This window comes from Cervus elaphus, chromosome 24 (genome assembly GCF_910594005.1).
Source record: "Cervus elaphus chromosome 24, mCerEla1.1, whole genome shotgun sequence".
Classification (NCBI taxonomy): Eukaryota; Metazoa; Chordata; class Mammalia; order Artiodactyla; family Cervidae; genus Cervus; species Cervus elaphus.
In genome coordinates this window covers 67383070-67403052 of record NC_057838.1, presented here as the reverse complement: position 1 = coordinate 67403052, position 19983 = coordinate 67383070, and the positions used below count along the sequence as shown (strand labels likewise).

At 49.7% G+C, this 19983-nt stretch overlaps 2 protein-coding genes across 4 annotated transcripts in view; one reads left to right on the top strand and one right to left on the bottom strand.

Annotated features, from left to right (window-relative positions):
* MKRN2 (makorin ring finger protein 2) overlaps positions 1 to 4989 on the top strand; it is a 37753-nt gene extending 32764 nt beyond the window's left edge. Inside the window, exons 7-8 of the mRNA XM_043887018.1 lie at positions 3716 to 3860; positions 3968 to 4989. Of these exons, the coding sequence (XP_043742953.1) occupies positions 3716 to 3860; positions 3968 to 4105 (283 nt within the window). The 3' untranslated portion in view covers positions 4106 to 4989. The remainder of the gene's footprint in view (positions 1 to 3715; positions 3861 to 3967) is intronic.
* Positions 4990 to 5162: 173 nt separating this feature from the next.
* The window catches only part of RAF1 (Raf-1 proto-oncogene, serine/threonine kinase), a 72051-nt gene continuing 57230 nt past the window's right edge, over positions 5163 to 19983 (bottom strand). For 2 of the 3 annotated variants that reach the window (XM_043887016.1, XM_043887015.1), the window contains 12 exons: positions 19354 to 19507; positions 18702 to 18761; positions 16305 to 16332; positions 16069 to 16196; positions 15609 to 15726; positions 10067 to 10151; positions 9243 to 9419; positions 8118 to 8164; positions 6930 to 7048; positions 6550 to 6681; positions 6309 to 6443; positions 5163 to 6135 (listed from right to left, as the gene is read on the bottom strand). In XM_043887016.1, coding sequence (XP_043742951.1) covers positions 5992 to 6135; positions 6309 to 6443; positions 6550 to 6681; positions 6930 to 7048; positions 8118 to 8164; positions 9243 to 9419; positions 10067 to 10151; positions 15609 to 15726; positions 16069 to 16196; positions 16305 to 16332; positions 18702 to 18761; positions 19354 to 19507 — 1327 coding nt within the window. In that variant the 3' untranslated portion in view covers positions 5163 to 5991. The remainder of the gene's footprint in view (positions 6136 to 6308; positions 6444 to 6549; positions 6682 to 6929; positions 7049 to 8117; positions 8165 to 9242; positions 9420 to 10066; positions 10152 to 15608; positions 15727 to 16068; positions 16197 to 16304; positions 16333 to 18701; positions 18762 to 19353; positions 19508 to 19983) is intronic. The other variant, XM_043887017.1, reaches the window with a different exon arrangement.

The window sequence follows — 19983 nt, the reverse complement described above, 5'->3', positions numbered from 1 at the left end:
CAGAGGACTTTCCAGTACTCCTTACAGCCCACAGGGCGCTCTGAGCTTTGGGTTCACTCGGCTTGCTTGAGTTGTAGGCATGGCCCTCCTGGGTCCATATAGACCGTGATCCCATCCTGAATGACCGAGGGTGTTGAAGAATTAGTAAAAGGTGACTCACGACTTTGTTCTGTTTTGCTGTAGGCCCCTAGGATATTTTTCTCCAGGACCTGATGGGAGTCCTGTGTGGGAAAGTTAATGTACTTGAGGTGTCTCTTGAGACATCTTTATTGAAGTACATCAGTTGGTTACGTTTAAGCTACCAATTTTATGCTAATCACGGAACTATCTTGACATCAGCAGTCTATGAGACTTGCTTCTCTGAAGTGTCATTGTATTTTATACCATGCTTTCTTCTCAAAACTTTTCTCTGTCTTTTCCATTTTTCTTTCTCAATATGTTAAATATTGGTCTTCCCTTGTAGCTCAGTTGGTACAGAATCTGTCTGCAATGCAGGAGACCCAGGTTCAATCCATGGGTCAGGAAGATCCCCTGGAGAGGGGCATGGTTACCCACTCCAGTATTCTTGCCCGGAGAATCCCTGGACAGAAGAGCCTGGCGGGCTGTGGGTCGGAAGAGTCAGATGCAACTTAGCAACTAAACCAACCAACCAACACATACTTTAGGATCTTACTAGCGCTATTTCAATCAACTAATTAAGCAGAGTTGCCCAGTCTACCTAATAGGTTTTTAACATAAAGTGTAAGACAAAACAGTAAAGTAATATTTTATCTTACATGAAAAATACTTAATTGCTAATGCAAAGCAAAAGAATGAGTATTTAACTTTCTCCAACAGAAATAAGGGGGCCATTGTGTTCACATGTGTAGAACATGTGAAGCGATTTATGGAAATGGAAAACTTTTGGTAGTATGGATAATGTAAACCTGTATCATCCCAAAGTGGTTAACTTCCATTTTAAAGGTGAGAAGACAGAACTACCTGCTGGGTACTTATGACATAGCGGACAGTGCTCTATGTGGGATATTACTCACTTAACCAAGTAAGGTGCTCTTCTGCTAGCAAATGAGCCTCCTGAAGTTCGGAGGAACACTGGCAGTATCAAGAGGCAGGCAGACTTGTAATAGAAGCCAGGCATTTGGATAATTTACAAACTTCATATTCAAATGACACTCAGCTAATCATATTCAAACCAGTGGAAGGCCATGGTGCAAGTAACTCTTAACAGGTAGTCCAGAACTTTTTACCTGGCTTTTAGCACATCGATCATGTACATTTTGTCTGCATTAGCATTAGTTTTAGAATATTACTCAGCACACACGGAACAGCTTCCAGTGTCTGACCTCAGGAGAATTACCGCAGGAGGTCAGCACGGTCTTACTAAGTCAACAGGAACTTACACCGTTATCTGTTAGATCTTATCCTCAGAGGCCATATAACTCGACTCAGGGAAATTTATAAAACAGAAAATAATCTCAGACCGTCTTCCAATTAAGGGCTAAATATTGTGACACAGACCGAAAATGCTAGAGGCTTTTATTCTCACATGTAAGTATTACTGTTAGGAACTGATAACATATTTTTTTTGTAGGTGATAAACTTTTTTATACTGCCCACTCAGGTTCTTTTTCTCCCCCCACCCCCCCAACCCCGTCTTTCCCTCTCTCTGTTCATCTTCTTGAACGTCTTTAAGCAGCTGCTGCTTTCAAATGCTTGTTATCTTGAAGTTAGCCTCTTGTGTCTTTTCTTGTTAAGAACGGTCACTTTTTACTGATTCTTACGTGTGTCATTTTATATTGTTAGCACCCAGTATGGTGGGGAATGACAAAGAGCCAATGACAAATCTTTCCTTACCTCCAATAGTGGATTTCCACCAACATTGTCTTTACCTTCTTCAAGCCACAAAGACATGGCTTTTCCACTGGAGTTTTAGCCCCCTTTCCGAGGTATTTGACTAGGACCTGCTCTAGGCTGAGCACTATTATTTCTTAAAAAGGTAACTCAACCTCTTACCATTCCATTCTTCTAGGTGTCTATAATCCCTTGAAAAACGCTGCTTTTGTTCATTCTTTAGCGCCTTCAGGTCTTTTCATCATATCTGTATTTCTAGTTTATCTGCAGAAATGGTACTAAGAGCAAAACTAGTTCCTTTAAGTTACTAAAGGCTTGAGATCTTGTTTTACCGTTTTTTTTACTTCTTGTGGTGTCCCGTGTGTCCCCCAGAGAGCAGGAGCAGCCGGGCAGAGGGGTCCCGCCTGTAGAAAGCTCTGCTGCAGCTGGCTGAGAAAACCCTGGTGTAGCTGTTGGGCTTCAGGGCCTCGCTTTCTGTTGCAGTGTTTCTGTGCATTGCACAAATTTACTGAGCTGTGGGCCCAGCCCCTTCAAGCTAAACGCCAGTGTGGGAGAGCTGGCTAAGAAACCTGATGGGAAGTTAAGGACAGGTATGACACAGGTTTCCTGGTGACAGTGTCAGAAGAGCAGAATGGGGCAGGCACCTCGAGCCGTGTGTGTGGGGTCGCGGGGGCAGGTGGAATGGTAGGGGTGCGCATCTGGTCTGGGGAGCAGTCCCTCCGGTTAAAAGAGATGTGGGAAATGTGGGGTTTACAGCAACCCAGACACAGGCCGAAGGGCCTCAGCCTGACCGGGGACTTTAGGAAAAGGACGGCAGGGCACAGCGGTCACGGCCCTGTCCCTACCGGCCCCCCAGGTTCCGCCCTCCTCACCCAGCACACCAGGGGCCGCCCCCGAGGGGTGCCCCAAATGCTTCGGCAGTGCGTGAAGCGAGAAGGGGGTGGCCCGGGGGGGGTGCTCTACGTAGACAGCGGTCCTTGGTGGCCAGATAGGGCTGGGGAAAAATCATCCTGGGGTGGGGACTCGAGGACAGTGTCTAGAACCTGACAAGTAAAAAGCCAGTGTCCCAGAGACCCCAGTAAGAACCCTCAGAAGCTCGGGAACAGGGGCCACAGCCCTCTGCCGGCCTCCACGGCCCGTCCCCCATGTGGGTCAGACCTGTGGGGAGCTGGGCTCCGGCTGGCCTCACCCTCTGCATCTGTCTGCTGGGGTCGGCCTGCGTCTTTCCATCTTCTCCAGACACCTTGCGGCTTCTTGGGCACCTCTTCATCTTGGGATAACTTTGGACCACATATAAGCCAGATTTCATTTTAGCACGGAATGTGAATTGTCTGGTTTTGAGTTTCAGGAGCAGGGATTTTTAAGAGAGATCTGTAGCTAGAAACTGAAGATGGGGGCAAGTTTAACTTTCAGACTACGTTTTGTAGACAAACCTGTTCTGAGCAGGGGTCTGGGGCACAGAGTGAAGAAGCCCTGCTCTGGAGGGTGGGACCAAGGGAAATTGGAATGAGACCCGTAAGGCAGCGGCCGAGGTCTAGGCTCCTGTGGTCACCTTGACATCACTGCTGGCCGGGAGGACGGGAAGCTTGCCCCCGGGTGGAGCCAGTGCTGGGACTCCGGGCGGAGACGAATCAGCTGGGCCGGAGGTGTGGTCAGGCCTGCTGCCCCGGAGGCCACCAGGGCTCCCCGTGTGCGTGAGACTCCGCACCGTGGTGCACCACCGTCCAGCGTGGAGATCGGCTTCCAGCATCTCTCAGCCTCCCTGTCACCACCTCTGATGGGAGGCTGCCCCTGCTCCGGCAGAGATGGCGAGGAGTGGTTCATCTACACCCAGGTTTTGACATTATCCTCTTCTGCTTTTCAGGAAAAAAGCTTGTAAATACTTTGAGCAAGGCAAAGGGACCTGTCCATTTGGAGGCAAATGCCTTTACCGTCACGCTTACCCTGACGGGCGGCTGGCAGAGCCTGAGAAACCACGGAAACAGCTCAGCTCCGAAGGCACCGTGCGGGTGAGGGCTTTGTGGGCACGGGCCCCAGGGGAGCCAGCAGTCTCAGCCACCCTGCTTGCGTGTTGCTCTTAGCAGTGACCAGGCATGTCTGCTGGCTGTCTTTGCAGTTCTTTAACTCCGTGCGGCTCTGGGATTTCATCGAAAGCCGAGAGAGCCAGCACGCCCCCAGCACTGACGACGTGGACATGACGGAGCTCGGGGACCTCTTCATGCACCTGTCCGGGGTGGAGCCGTCCGAGACCTGAAGAGCGGCCAAGCCTCCTGCCGCTGGGGGCGGCAAGCGGCACCCAGGGTGGCCCGGGGCGGCGGGGGCCGGAGCCAGTGGGGCTGCACTCCTCTGGGTCTCAGCCCCTCGTTATTCCAGCCGTGGGAAGAGTGAAGGATATAAAATAACCTAACAGTAGACGGGGTTCTGCGTCTCTAGTTGCTATTGTAGTCGCCCCTCCACTCCTCAGAGGACCCGGCCTGGCCCTGTCTGTGGCTCGGGCTCCATGGACAGCCAGCGTGCGGCGCCCCCGCAGCAGCAGGCACGCTGAGGGGAGACCCCTTTGGGGGTCAGAGGGCTCTGGCGTAGCGAGCACCCCAGCACCTGGCTAGGTGCAGAACAGCGTGGGTGCCGCACACCTTCCTTCCCTGGCACGCAGCTTGCCTTAGGCCTCTCCAGTGCCCCCAGGCAGGGCAAGAGCATTGTGGCTGACGTTCCTCTGAGGGGGGCTCCTGAAGCAGCAGGGGGCAGAGCAGATACGGCCCCCCGTGCAGGGTTTGTTTGAGGGTCACCAGGCAGATGACAGCCTTACCCGGATGCCCCAGGGACACGCCCCTGGCTGTTACCTGCTGACTTGTGACCCAAGGGTCCCTGTGCACTCTCTCCTCTGTAAACTGGCTTTGATTTGAAGTTTCATACAAATTTAACAGCACCTAAGAACAGTTTCTAGTTCTGACCCAGCAGTGGTCCTGAGAAAAAACCGACTACAAGTCTCTCATCACTTGTGATTTTAAGAGCTTAAAATACTATCAATCCCAACTCACCCCAAGCCTGAATTATCTATTTTTATAGACATCTGTAGATACCAGATATTTTATAAAATGTATTAAAGTATGGGTAGAAGAAGGTCTACTCTTTACCTGAGTTTAGAGTGCTTTTTTGCATAATTCCTACAGTTATCTCTCTAGTGGAGGGTGAACAGAAGCTGGATTCCATTCACTCTGGCCCATTTCCCACTTCTGGAGTTCTGCTCCGGAAGGCTGAACAAACAGAATTCGATCTGTGAGCTCACGATTTACTTTCAGAGGAGGGAAACAGCCATTAAACCTACATTTAATTTATTTTATTAAAATAACATAATTGAATAACTGTGTTTTGTCAGGCGCATAAAAACAAAATTAAACCCAAATTATCAAGAAAACCTGTGTTCCTGGCTTCCTTGCACACGATGTGATGCAGAGACAAGGCTGGCCAGGCCCCGCCCCACGGGGGCCGCTCCTGGAAGACAACTCGGCAGGCTGAGGACTGCTCCCCGGGGCGGGGAGGCCCAGCGCCTCCGGTCACCAAGCCCAGCGCTGGAGCCCGTCAGGAAAAGGACGTGTCCCCGTCAAGTCCCTAGTACCAAAGCGGGCTCGTCCAGGCCGCCACGGTCCCAACAGCCCTGGGCCGTTCGGTGCATTATGTGCAAAACTACCTGTTTGCCGCCACACCAGGTATCTGCAGAGAAGTCCTTCTGTGATAGCGTCCCTCCTAGAAGCTGACTTAGAGAATCCACACGTCCCACGTCACGGCTGGTTTGTCTGCCACCTTCATTTCCCCTCTGAGCACGTTTGTTGCCCCAAAGACACTCCTGCAGCTGACAGCTGGGCCCAGTGTGTGACCATCAGCAGCCACGGGTGCGTCTGGAGGAGGTTGGCTCATGAGCTCGGGGGCCGCTGGGGGAGCAGGGCAAACCAGCTGGCGAATGGCTTCCTCCTCCCCGGACAGAAAGGGCAGAAAAGGCAACGTGAAGTTAAGGCCCTGTTGAGTGGTGTAGAAGGTCCTTAGCAGCAGCTTCTCGGAAGAGCAGCTCCGTCCCCACAGAAAGGGAACAGATGGTGGTGCCTGCTGACCACCCTCCCCGCCAGCAGCCCAGGCGCGGGGCCACTAGAAGACGGGCAGCCGAGGGGACGTGGTCAGCGTGCAGGCGTTGATGTCCTCGGTGTGGGCTGCCCGGTGCAAGGAGGGCTCCGAGGCACTCCGGTTGATCTTGGGCAGAGAGTGCTGGAGCAGCTCGATGGAAGACAGGATCTGAAAGAGGCACCAGGGCGGTCTCAGGGGGCGCGCCAGGTGTCCCTGCAGCCGCTTCCCCTTGGGCCTCGAACCCTTCCCACGCCACGCACGGCGTGTGCAGGGCACGCGTCCGGCCGCTCCGCATCACCAGACCCACTCTAACCCGCTCGAGCGCCCGGAGCCAGCCTTACCTGGGGAAAGAGAGGCCTCTCTTCCTTCACTTTCTTCACACAGTCGGCTACCAGCCTCTTCATGGCTTTGGGGCAGTTCTTGTAGAGCTTGCTGAGGTCTGGGGAGGCGTAGCCGCGGCCCACCATGAAGATGATCTGGGGAGCGAGCGGGGGAGGGAGGGCGGTGAGCAGAGCGCCTCCAACCCTGCGCTGGGAGGCGGCCTGCCCTCTCAGAGCCAGCGGATGGGCGCCAGGGACCCACCTGGTCACGGTTGTTGATGTGGGAGTAGGGGAGCTCCCCCGTCATGAGCTCATACAGGACGATGCCGTAGGAGTAGACGTCGGACTGGAAGCTGAACGGGTTGTTGTCCTGCATCCGGATCACCTCTGGGGCCTACGGGACCAAATGCGCCCGTCACTGTCTGGAGCCGGGCTGCCCCGGGGCTGGGTGTGCCTGTACTGTCCTCAGAAAGCCCCACGGCGGCTCATCCCCAAAGGCTCCCACGCTCAGCATCCATGAGCGCAGGGCCCGACGGGAACCCAGCTCCACGCCGCGCTGTGCCGCCAGCTCCCTCCAGGCAGCCCAGGAGCTGCCCGTTTGCACCCGGCTCCCAACCCGCCCGGGGCGCCAAGCCGCCTCACCATCCACAGGATGGAGCCGGTGGGCTGCTCGACCTGCTGAGAACCACTCCAGCGCGACTTCACCGTGGCCAATCCAAAATCGCCGATTTTCACCGTCAGGCCTTCGTGGAGAAATATATCTCAATGCTCGTTAAGGACACTAGTTTAGAAGGATGGTCCTGCTCCTCCTGAAAAGCTGCCCCAAGTTCTCCCTGGCACCTCCTTCTCGGCCTTCCCTGCACTGGACCTGCAACGCTTTGTGGGGGGGGGGGGGGGGCCAGCAGACCAGAGCGAGGGGCCTGGCCAGCCCTGCCCTCCCCACAGCCTGCAGGGCCTCAGGCCCCAAGACTGTGAGCATGGCCCGCGGCCTGCTGACCGTCTCGACCTGCGCCCCGCCCTCCCATGACCAAGGGAAACCCCACAGTCCTGAGTGCTATCTGCCTCCAGACATTTCCCGCGAGAACAGGTACCATGGTGACTTCAAAATCACAGCCAAACTTGCCTCCGTCCCGGGTAAAGTAGTCAGGCGGTTTAAGGCCGACGTGTGCCATCTGCCAATGCCCAGTAATTCATACCTGCTTAGAATCTGCTGTCTGCTTTCATGGTGTGATGTGTCGGCCTCCAAACCCACCACTAACAGGTATTTCCTGCCTCAGACACATGCCCCAAGTAGGTAACATCCCAAATTCCAACCCGTCACCACTGCTGTGCCTCGCACTGGCCAGGAGGCAAAGCTGGGCTATAAAGCCCACTCCTCTGAGAGGCTGGGGGGGGGGAGGTAGGTGCACCCTTGTCTACCTCACGCCTACAGCGTGAAGACTGCTTTTATCCACTTCCCTTCTGCAAAAGCACATTAAAGCCTGGAAAAGGGTTGATTCCAACGGTAGTCTATGAGGAAACCATTTCTGTACATTCAAGAAAGACAATTTCAAGTACTAATTTTAAAAATCTTGTACTTTCGGCTTGCATCTACTTTCTGACCTGATATAATCCACAAACCAGAAATAAACATGAGCGACAAAAGGCCCATTCCCCCAAGTTAAATTTAGTAATAAACAGCCTTCCAAATTAGGCCTGTTTCAAGCATAACCAAAACAAGTATCTCAACTTTGGTGGAACTCTTTCCAAAGTCACTTTTGCTGAGGTAAACTTTAAAAGTCTTCTAAATTTAGAACTGAGCAGTCTGATGAAACCACCACCAAAGGATACTGTTGGATTTCATGTCTCTGTGGATGATGTTCTTTGCATGCAAATAGCTGTGAAGGGAAAATAAATCTATTAAAACCAGTTTGAGAGACACTGGTAAAAAGCAGCTTCCTTTAAATTACATCAAAGAAGCAAACCACTTGGAAGGCCTGACTCCTAGATGAGGAGTTATAGGGTTGGCCAAAATGTTAGTTCAGTTATTTATTTGGTTGCATCTTACAGAAAAGCCTAACTGAACCTTTTGGCCCCCCTAGTACATTCGGGAGCTGGTCCTGCAGTGGTTCAGCGTGCTCCCCATTAGGACTTAGACCTGAAAGTGAGGCTACAGCACAAACGGAGGGTCGTCTTTTAGCATCAGTTTTATTCAAATGGGAATTCTGACAACCCAGATGTCCATCAGCTGATACACAAGTAAAACCGTATCTGTACAACGGGCTGTCCTTCCACAGAAAGGACTGCAGCACTGAGACGCTGCAACATACACACACGCCTCAGAAACGCCACGGCGAAGAGGCAAGACCAACATGTCCATCTCATTAATCTTGAAAATGTTCTACAATTAGACAGTGGTAAATGGCTGCACAACTCTGAATATACTAAATAAAAAAAACACCTGAACTATAAGGGTGAATTTCATCTCTAAAAAACGAGTAGTCATTTCTGAAAACATATGGAATTTGTATGGTATATGAATTTTACAAGCACGACATGAGATTTTATAAACCCCTTGCAAGCACAACTTTAGTTCGGGGAACTTCAAAGGAAAACAAATTATTGGAAAAGTGACATCTGATAAACCCCCAGGTGGGTAAACCACACTGGACGGCTACACCTCAGAGGCATGGTGCCCCCCAGAAGCTGCCGGCCCACTCTGTGTTCTGGGGTGTCTGGCAGAACTCTGAGGGCAGCAGCTGGAACCTGAATCTGAGCCCCAAGCAGGTAGACTCAGCTCAGGCAAGAAACCCGACTTTCTCGTTCCTTCAGTCCACCCCTCAGGTTCACTTCCAGCTGCGCAAAAGTATCAGGGAAACCACTTAACAGACTTGGCTTTCCCTAATCTTGGTTTTGATTCAGGGACAAGCTGGTGCACGGGCCCCAGACCTCCTCCTCGTCAAGCCAAGCACTCACTCCATTCCCTGAGCCGTCTGCCGGGCGATGTCGATCAGCTGGAACATCTGGAACTTGGTCTCCTGGACGTGCAGGTGCTTGTAGAGGCTGCTGCCCTCACACCACTGCGTCACGATGGCCAGGTTCTCCTTCGTCATGTAGCCCATAAAGAGCAGGATGTTCACGTGCCGGGTTTTGCTGGAGAGGGGAGGAACAAAAGGCTCGGAGCTTCTGCCTCTGCAGACAGGGAGACCCATCCTGCCCCCGAGTGCCTCCTGTGGGCAACTGACGCCGTCGTACAACCCCTGGGCTCGCAAAGCACCCACGGCAGACTGCTCCCACACAGCTGCTGCTCTGGGCTGGCAGAGCGGCCCTCGATGCCGGCCTGGGTGGCAGAGAGGACGTCCCCCTCCAGCAGCACAGACTCACCGAGCTCCCCACAGGGGTCACAAGGACCCCTCATCCACGGAGCCCATCCTCTCAGCCTATTCCTACAAGTCTAAATAGTGACTCCAAAAGATTTATAAGCTGATGGTTTTGAAGTCCAAATTAAGGCCATTTGGTTATAAAGAGTACTTGGAAATAAATGTGAAAACAGAACCTATGTCAAACTAAAACCCAACAACAGAACCTGAGCTGTTGAGGTGGTGAGCCCAGAGGCTGACGCTGAAGGGCGGTGCCATCAGAGCGGCTCTTCTCAAGGCCTAACAAGCACAGGAGCTGGAAGAAGGCTCCACTCCTTTCCACTTGAAAGGCAGCCCCAAAGCTTTGAGCACGCCCCCAGAGGCAGGTCTCGCCCGCAGCCCGCTTCCTCGGCAGGGCTGCGAGGTCCACTCTCCACTCACCGGAGGACAGCCACCTCGTTCCTGAAGGCCTGGAACTGCTCTGGGGTGGGGTCCACGACCTTCAGAATCTTTACTGCAACGTCTCCTGCAAATGAGTTTATAGTCAGTGCAGCTGATCTTAACTTCATTTTTCATGTACACCTGTCTGAGGAAGAGGCAGTGAATCCCTTATTCAAAAATCACAGACAAAAAAAAAAAAAATCACAGACCTACACAGATAGAACAAATACTATGCCAATTTCTGAATTATTCAAGTGGCTGAAAAAAAAAAAAAAAAAAAGGTTTTATACCACTATCCTTCAAATTCCGCCCCAGAGACCTTGAACCAGCTTAGTTTCAGCTGTTCCTGTCAAGCCAGGCATCCCCGGTGGTGAGGTGACGGTCACAGCCTGGGCCCGTGAGGACGACAGCGGCGAGATGTGAACCGCCTGGCAGATGCTGAGTCTCCTCCGGGGCCAGAGGGGGGGCCCAGGAGCAGGCCAGCGACAGCCCAGATGCTCCCTTGCACAAACTCAAAGATCTGTATTGTAATGAAGCTCCTCTGCCTTCAATCCCATTAGAAACCAACCCTATCAGATGACTGCTGATGCTCACTACACCCTGACATGTCTGCTTTCACAGGTTATCACCTCCTTCAATCCTCACAGCCGCTCTATGAGGTTAACACTGCTGGCCTCACCTTACAAGCAACGCACAGAGGTTTGGTCAGTTGGCCAAGGCAGTACTGCCCAAAAACGCCAGAGCCAGGGTTAGAACCCCGGTCCCACAGCTGTACTTCTAACGAAAATACTGTCAGTCACTCTTCACATACCTTTAGAAATATCCACAGAGCAATCCTACTTTATAGGTACGACTGATTTAGAAGCCACTTTCAGAAGTTATGTTGTCCTTATAACAGTGATGATGATAAACTGCCTGAAGCCCTAGGAGGACCTCAACTTTCAGGACAAGTGATCAGACAAAGGGAGTCCAGCTCAGCGGCACCTTGGAGGTGACCGAGTCCCCCTACATCCTGAGCCCGTGCCCTCAGCAGCACCCCGGCACCTCCGCTGGGGTACTCTTTTCACTTTTGTGGGCGCCAAATGGTAGAGAGATGGTTCTCATGTCAGGTCGCTGCCCTGCGATCTCTGCATCATCTGAAAATGAAATCACCTAACAGCAGCTTCCATGCTGATTCTTAACCAATTTCTGGCCACACGAATTTGCAGAGGGCCCAGGCTGCCTGAGGACGGCAGAGAGACACTCCACGTTCAGAGCTGCCTTCAATTCCTGGGCAGATGGAGCTGGTAAACCGCGCAGCCCGGGCCCGAGCTCCTGATGCCGGACAGTGGGACAAGAGTCTTCTGGGTACCTGCCCACCCTGGAGCATCAGAGCCAAGACAGAATGCGGGTGAGGGCGGTGACACAAGAGGGGAGTAAGTATGTCGGCAGAGGATGGAGGTCTTCGGAGGGAGATGGGGCGTCAGCCAAGGCAAGAGGCAGTTCTGGACGAGGAACCCCAGGAACACAGTGAGGTGAGGGGGAGGAGAGAGATGCCAGGGCAAGGCCAGCGTGAGCTGCGACACCTGCAGGACGGGAGGGGGGCTGGGGGGAGTCTGAGCACGGGCCCAGGCTCGGAGCAGGCGGAGGTGACAGGAGGGCAGGAGAAGGGACAGAGGCGGAACCTCGTGAAGGGGGACTGGCTCAGCGGCAATCGCGGAGAGGCAGGGCGGGCTGGGCCGGGGTCGCATGAGGACAGGCTGGGGAGGATGCGGGCGGAAGGCCCGGGCGGGGCGGGCTGGTGGGCTGCCCTCAGTGGAACTGCTTCCCCGTGCTGGGCCTAGTCGTGCAAGCCCTGCCCCTCTCATGGCTCTCCTCCGGGCACACGCAGTCCCGTGGTGGACTGATCAGCTCAGCAACCTCAGAGAGGTCAGCAGCAGCCACAGCCAGCCCCCCGCGACGCCCCCTGACCTGCACTCAGCTGAGCACCCTCCCACTCTAGGCTCTACTTCCTGGAGCTGGGAACAAGACGGACTCCTGTGAAACAGTCATCTGTCTGTGTTCCCCCGTCACGGCCACGTGAAATCCTCCCATCGTTCTCAGTCCAAACCCCAGCCCCCAGGTCCGTGTGACCGCGCGGGGGACGTCACCCACAGGCCCGGGTCGTGCACGTCGCTGATGGGGAGACGGGGCCCAGAGGCCCGCCAGCTCAGGTCAACGGCCCTGCCAGCGGGCTGTGCACTGGGACTACAGTCTGGGTCACAGCCGCCCTCATCTGTGCGCCCCAGAGCGAGGCCAAGTTTTCAGGTCACTCAGAAGCTCCCGTCACTGGTCTTCAGGCCAAGGCTGGGCAGCCTCCTGAAGGCCGGGCAGGGTCCGGGACGCCCGCCGCGCCCAGTGAGACCAGGGTCTCTCCAGGCCCTCAGAACCCAGAGCCTGACCTGACCGCCCCAGCCTCTCCCTCGCGCCTCCCCAGCGGCCCCTCAGGGCTCCTGGGGTCCCCAGGACAGGCCAGGGGGGCGGCCCACTCCACCTCTGCTGCTTCCCTCCTGGCACTCCCTCACGGACTCCCCACCAGCCAGTCGACTGACAACCGGGAGCCAGGCCTGCCACCCCTTACCTGCCTTCCTCCATGTTCCTCCTGAGCACGCAGCACACACCTACTGGGCTTTCCCTGGCCATTATCCCCACCAGAATATTAACTCCGTAAGAGAAAGAATTTGTTTCCATTTTGCTCAGGGCTTCAGCCCCAGCCGTTAGAGAAATGCTCGATATTAGAATGCTCAGGAAACACTGGCTGAAGAAACGAGTGGCTTCTAAGCGGCACCGGTCAGCAAGCCAAGTCATGAACTGAAAAGCTGCCTGTCTGAGGCTCTGGAGCTGGAAGTGGGCACAGCCTCTGACAGGGAACGCCGGGCACTGAGACGGCCCGCGGGGCCGAGCGCGTCAGGACCACGGCCCCCCCAGTGGCTCGGGGCCACTGCTGAGGGGCTGCATGACACGGGTGCTAGTCATCAAACCAGAACTTCGCGCTTTCCCTCCACAGTAATGTCAGAGGCAAACGTGGTACAAGCTCTAAGATACACTGCTCCTGGTTATCATGGGTTTAATAAGACACTAAGCTGGTATGATTCATCCACCACTGAAGAACAGCTGCCATCACTGATGAATCTGAAGTGGGTTTGTTTTCCCTTTTTATATTTCAATTAACCCTCCTGTTTTAATCATCTAGGATTGTCTAAAACTTATTACACACAGCCCTGCTTTCTAGAACAGAAACAAACTGAACCCCATTCCTCCTCTTCACACTGACTCAGTCAAGACGAGGCTCAGCCTGAGGCGGGGCCGGGGGTCCCCATGCATGGCTCCGCCAGCTGCAGACCTCACACATGACCCCCGAGTGTCCTCAGTCTGGGGATCTGCTGCCTCTTCTCATTCTGAGAGAATGACCCTGCTGCTAGCACTCTGACAGCTTCAGCTGCTATCTTCATCGCTTTTAATGCATTTTTGCAATTGGGAGACCCCAAATTCACGCTCCAAAGGAGACTCGGCTCTCGGGCCCAAGGGGTCTCTTCTGTACGTGAAGTCGGTGGGCTCTGTTCACGGGTCTGAGGCCTCCATCTTGGCTGCTTTAAGACCTTTTCTGTTTTTAGTTTTTATTTTTGTTCTGCAGCTGGGTAAAATAAAAAGCACTTAAAAATCACCAAAACAGCTGTAATTTTTAAGGAATTGAATAAAGCATTATATATAGGAATCAGAAAAGCATGGGCGGGGCGGGGGGGGAAGCAAGCATAGCATAAAACATTCACTCTAGAAATCATGGTTTCCTTGACCCTCTCCTTCTTCGTCTTCATTTGCAGACCACAGCTGGCTTTCTGAGAGGCTGAGCTGAAAGTCCACGGCTCCTCACTCCTCTGACTTTTGAGACTCTTAACTCAGAAAAACTAGAATCTTAAAAGCATTAGATGTTATCCACATTCTAATGGCTGTCTTCATGGAAGTAACACTAGAGCAATATACCTCCTTACAGTAATCTACAGGCTCACAACTGAGAGAAAATCTACCACCTCAATGGCAGTACTGTGGCAAATCTAATGCTCTAAAAAACTATGAAGCCCCAATAAAAGTGCTCAATCGGAGGAGGTTTAAATTTGGGCAACACTTAAACTGCATGTGCTGGCTTTTGGCAAAGGCTCTAAAATGTATAAAAATGATAAAACGCTCTTAGTGGGCACATTAAAAGGAGTATTTGCTGCTCCAGTTCCTGCAGTTACTTACAGGCTTGCTGTCTCAGATATAAGCACTCTATCTCACAAAACTGTGTTTTTCTTTTCTAAGGGATCACCAAGACATTTATGACATCTATTTACAAAATATTCAGCAATAGTATAATTTCTCGGTGACCTGGGAGGCAGGCCAGTAGTATATTAGATGCAATATTCAAAAGGAAAGGAATCCCCCTTCATGTAATTTACAAATATTCAGTCCTTTCCTAGTTCTTAAAAAGAACCAGAGACTTGTCAGATGATTAGCTCTAAGTGGAAACCCCACATGTTAATGAACATAAGCTACTTGCAACGCTGCAAGTGTTTCTCAGTTGTTAACAAGTTGAATCTTAATGCTCCAACGCATTTTATGCTCATGACTTCTCTCAGCCTTTGTCCATTTATGTGTAAAGATAAACACGGTGGCAACCAAAGTAGAAATGCAGGCACTCTAGATTCTGTGTGTGGTCTTGTGGGGCTTTTGTTGGTCTGCTTGCTTGCTTTTTTGTTTTATTAAAATCTGAATTTAGAGAGATGTCTTTTGGGGAACATGTAGCATTTTCAAGAAAATACTCTATCTGCTGACATTCTAAAGGCAAAGGCATTAAAAGCCTGACAGAGAAATGTTAAGTGTGTTGCCAAAATAAAGAAGCTGTGGCTACAGACCTTAAAATAGAAAGTTTCTTCCAATGACAAAGTGTTTCCATTCAAATAAGAACATCAACTCCAAACAGATTCAAGAATACAGTCTGTGCATTCCTGTCTGACAAGAGGTTCCCACAACCAATCCCAGGGCAGAGCAAAGACAATCTACCTTAGGAGGCTCCAGGTTTTACTGTGCTGACTGTCTGACCATGGGTGTGTCAGTTCCCCTTCTTGAGACCTTGGTTTTCTGCATGTAAAATCTCTAAGTGCCTTGCCAGCTTTAACTTGCTGGAGTGCCTGACCCTCCTAATAACAAACTCTTAAACACATTTAAGGAGCTTCAAAGCATGTCCCTCCCAGGTTCACACTATCTAGTCAATTTATAAGAAAGAAGAGACTGTGACATTTAACAAAGATGTTCTCTGGGGGAGGGAGAGGGAGTGCTCAACTCTCGTTCACCAATTTCAAGTTATCCTGAAAACTTTTTTGTACCAATTATAGATTGTTGAGTCCTACAAAGCACAGTATGCAATGTCACCGAGACGGAACAGGGAGCCGTGGACAGTGCTGCTGGGAGCCCGCCTGGCCCTCTCTGGACTGAAAGAGGGCTTCACCCTGGTAGTTGGCGGGGGTGCGGGGGGTACCAAACTCACCATGCCACTTGCCCTTATAAACAGTCCCAAAGGAGCCTGACCCAATCCGAGTGGACAGCATCACTTCACTGGCTTCTATCTCCCAGTAATAACTCGAATCTCTCTGTCCACGAGGCCTCTAAAGCAAGCACAGATCATTAATATATTTCATGAACAGTTAAAAGTCTGCTTAACAAGGGTGTCAAAGAAAGGATCAACCCAACTCCATCCATTCCCAGATCTTTTAAAAATACATATTAACTATAAGTCTACTTTTTGTCATTTGAGAAAATACTATTTTGGTTCCTGCCTTGCAACAAACCAGCAAGTTTTCCAGTGCAAGCATGCCAAAAACAGCATTGACATGTATAACGTATTCATTTAATGAGCGTTCCCCACCCCTAAAATGAACGGCATCCTCATTTCTGACCAGGCTTTTCTTGCTGAACCCGTACATGCAGGAGGTGCTGTGGGCACTCACAATTTTGTTCTTCTCCTGGGTGCTGGAGCTCGGCGCCCGCTCTCTCTGTGCCGGCGCAGGGGTTTTGGGCTGTGACCAGCCTGTCGGGCTCAGATTGTTGGGGCTGCTGGACAAGGCTGAAGGGGAGCCTTAACAGACAAGACAAACAGGATCCACTCATGGATAAGTCAACAGAAGACACAACAGCATAAAAAGAAACAGCCCATTACTATCTGCTAAATGACTTAAGCAAGTACCTGATTCACTGTGACTTCGAATTGCATCCTGAAACAGAAAAGGAAAGCTGGTCAATTTCTGCCCTAGAAAAGATGTTCTCTGGGGGAGGGAGAGGGAGGATAAGGATTTACAAGAGCAAAAGAGATTATAAAATCTCTAAATCACAAAAGGTCTAATTACATACACTAACTTTTCTTTGATTCAACTCATCAAATGTCTGTAGCCAGTATTATCATCATATATTAGGAGGACTGCTGCTAGTTTCTCATACATGACAGACATGACATTCTTTTTTCTCTGAAGAAAGCAATGCACACAGCAGACTGGTACTCTTTAAAGGAAGGCTAACCAAGTTACTATCAAGCTGAGAGGTTTCCAATGGTTGGGGATCTTGTTCCACTGAAGCTCAAAAAAATAATATTTTTTAGCAAGGGATTCAGTGCCCAGTTCACTCTTACTCCTCTAGGAGTTAGATCTGCGAAGAGGAAGCACCATGACTACATACTTGATCCAAGCCTAAAATCATGGAAAGCTGGAAGAACCGTAAATCCCCTAGTCTGAAACCTACATTTTACATGTAAGAAAACATATGTGAACAGGCAAAGGGACATGGCAAGGGTCACACAACCAGCAGGTGGCAGAAACAGAACGAAAAATAACCACCCAAGGACCTCAGCCAGGAGCTCATTCATCACAAAATGTTCCTCAGATCTTGTGGGTAAGCTCGGAAATGAGTTACATTCTACTCAGGTGAGAGGTCAAAGGTTACCCTTAGAATTTATTAGAAACTATTTAGTTGGAACAGTTTAAATCACAGCGCCCTCCCATGAGGCCTAAATCCCTTTTCTAAAAGGCTCACTTGGAGTACATAGGTAACAACAACATAAAACCACTTCACCCCATATCCTCGAAAAGGAGATTTTTCCTGAAGTCCTACTCTGTTCTCCTTGTGTAACCACAAGGTGCTTTTTTCACAGAATTATTACCAGAATGCTTGCACCTTGCAGTATCTTTACAAGAGATGAGAGAAATCACAGGCCAAGCCCCCCCACACTTTGGCAGCCCCATCTTCAGAGTTTACCAATAAAGCCTGGTTCTAGGGTTCCCCAAACTGGTCAGCCTTCAGAATTACGTGGAGAGGTGTGTAAGAACACAGATTCCCAAGCCCCTCCACCAGTAGAACTGATCTAAGAATGTCTGGGAGAAAAGGTGGGAAATCTAGGAATCTGCATGCTCTTAACAATGACAAAATGACTGCCAGGTGGACAATCCTTTGTCCAAAAATAACCTGAATAAAAAAAATAAAAAAAAAAATAACCTGAATTTCAGTAGAATATTTAGCAGCTGTAGTTTTCTTATTCAACTAATCTATTGTTTTCAATCAAAGCATGGCACAACGTATTTTTATTGACCAGAATTACATGCCCAGTGCATTAGGATTTTTTCTTAATGCCATAGTAATTTTCTTCCCTGTTTTTTCTGTGCTAATTTCTACAGCTGGATTGACATGTCATCTTGAGATCTAAATATTAAAGAGAACTAAGATGATTTATACAAAGCAAGAAAGTGTACTTTTAAAATGCTGAATCAAATTTTTAAAACACAGGAGTCAAAAATGTGCTCTGCTTCTGAAGTGCAGACAGGATCAAGCACAAGAGATGTGCCAGTTATTCTACAATTCAAAAATTTTCACTTTTAATGTTCCCCCTAACTCTAAGAGTGTTTATACAAGAACAGATTATATATCAGAAGAAAACTGGTATATTACTGTATCATTATTAAGGCTCATCACAATAAAATAGTAAGATTCATAGTCTGCATACACACAACCTCACAATAATCGTGTGATAACCTAAGTGCCCCTAAACGACCAATTTAGACCCCACATTCAAAGGACAAGTATGTCAGAAATGACTTGAGGTCTGAGTACTGTGAGTTGTGTCTGAGGTCACAGGTGGCCCTGAGGTTTTTCAAGGACCAATTCAGAATGCAGAGCACAGTTGTCTCTGATTCAAAAAAAAAAAACCTCTTATCAAAGGAATTTCAGGGTATACCAACCAAACTGACACATTTTGTTGTAAACAGAATAGTGATGGTGTTCAGTAAGAAGTAAATAAACTAGCATTAGTCTCTGGTTGAAAATTATTTAAAGAAAGAAAATTATTTTTAAAGAACAATTTTAATACCCTTAGACTCAAAATCCCACCTGAGAAACTGATTTCACCTATCAACAATACCACATACAGTATCTTTTTTAAACTCCTAAATATGCTGCTGCCAAAAGAGAAAACATGAAAGTAAGTCTGATGAGAAATATAAAATGCAGGGATTGTTTCATTTTTGATAGTCTACTGTCTGACAGTCTAAGAAATCCTGATAGTTTACAAGAAAGCAAAGGCATGAAGAAGAATACCTACTCTTCCCCTCACACAAAATCGTCTGGACCACGCCCTGGGAGAAGCATTCAGGCTGTTATTCTAGTCCAAAGCAATGAGAAACAAAGGAAGTATTTTAAGTGTATTCAGTTGTTAATAAAGATGAACCAGAAAGCAAACCAAACAAATAGAACATACCATAAAGCAAAGCAAAGAAAAAGCAGTTTGAAAACACTAGCTTTGGGCACTTTCATATATTCCTAAATACCTGCTTGTTAAAATCTTAGGACTCCACCCTTTTATTTCTAAATAAAATCACAAAGTCTTTCAGAGAGTTCATAGTCCTCTATCACTATTATTTTCTTTTCCCCGCTCCCCCTCCAAAAAAACACTACTCTTTATTGTAACTTATCCGCTAGTTCACTGAAATTCTCTTCCTATCTAACCTGGAAAGAATGAGCTCAAATGTTAACATCTCTTCAGGAAATTTCAGTTCTCCATTTGAATGATATACCAACAGGATCATTAAGCTAGTCTGAGGATACAGTGAATAAGAAATTCAGGAAGTCCAGGGGCCTGAGAAACTGCTGCAACATTCTTTACCAGGTTAGAAAACCAAAACTCTCTGACACAACTGTCAACCCACCCGAACAACTGACTGATGCTCTCCACCACCCCCAAGGGGCCCTTTTACCTCAATCATCCTGTTGTCCACAGGCAGAGTGGTGCTGACCATGTGGACGTTAGGTGTGGACGTCGACCTCTGCCTCTGGGAGAGCGAACCTTCAGAGGAGGGGCTGGAGGTGTTGAATGTGAAAGCGTGGGGTGTGGAGTATCTGTGCTGGGAACTAGGCAACAAGCAGAAAGAAAGTCCATGGTTGACACTCAGGCCTCTGGAATGGAAAGTCTTTCGACTACTTGCTTCATTAACATCCTGGGGCAAACCCTACTTACACCATGACCTTCGACAAAAGTATTCGTTTCTTTTGTCAATCTAAATATGCACCATTTAAATTTTTTCTTCTATTGAGGTGCCTCTGCATGCAAATTTTTAAGAAGGAAATAATATATGCGCTCAGAATTCACGTACAAAGAAATGATACTTCAATAAATCACGTCTACAGAATACTCCAAAACTTTAGACCACCTCAACACTACCCTCTACAATTAAGCTAGCTGGAACTCTCCCAGGTTCATTTCGAGACTAAATGAGAAAAGCTGCAGGAAGGTCCCTGACACTCCTAGGCCCACCCAGTGCGCCTGCCCACAGGCAGCACGTTCCTCATGGGCATCCCCTCCCCGCAAACAGCTCACAAAATCAATC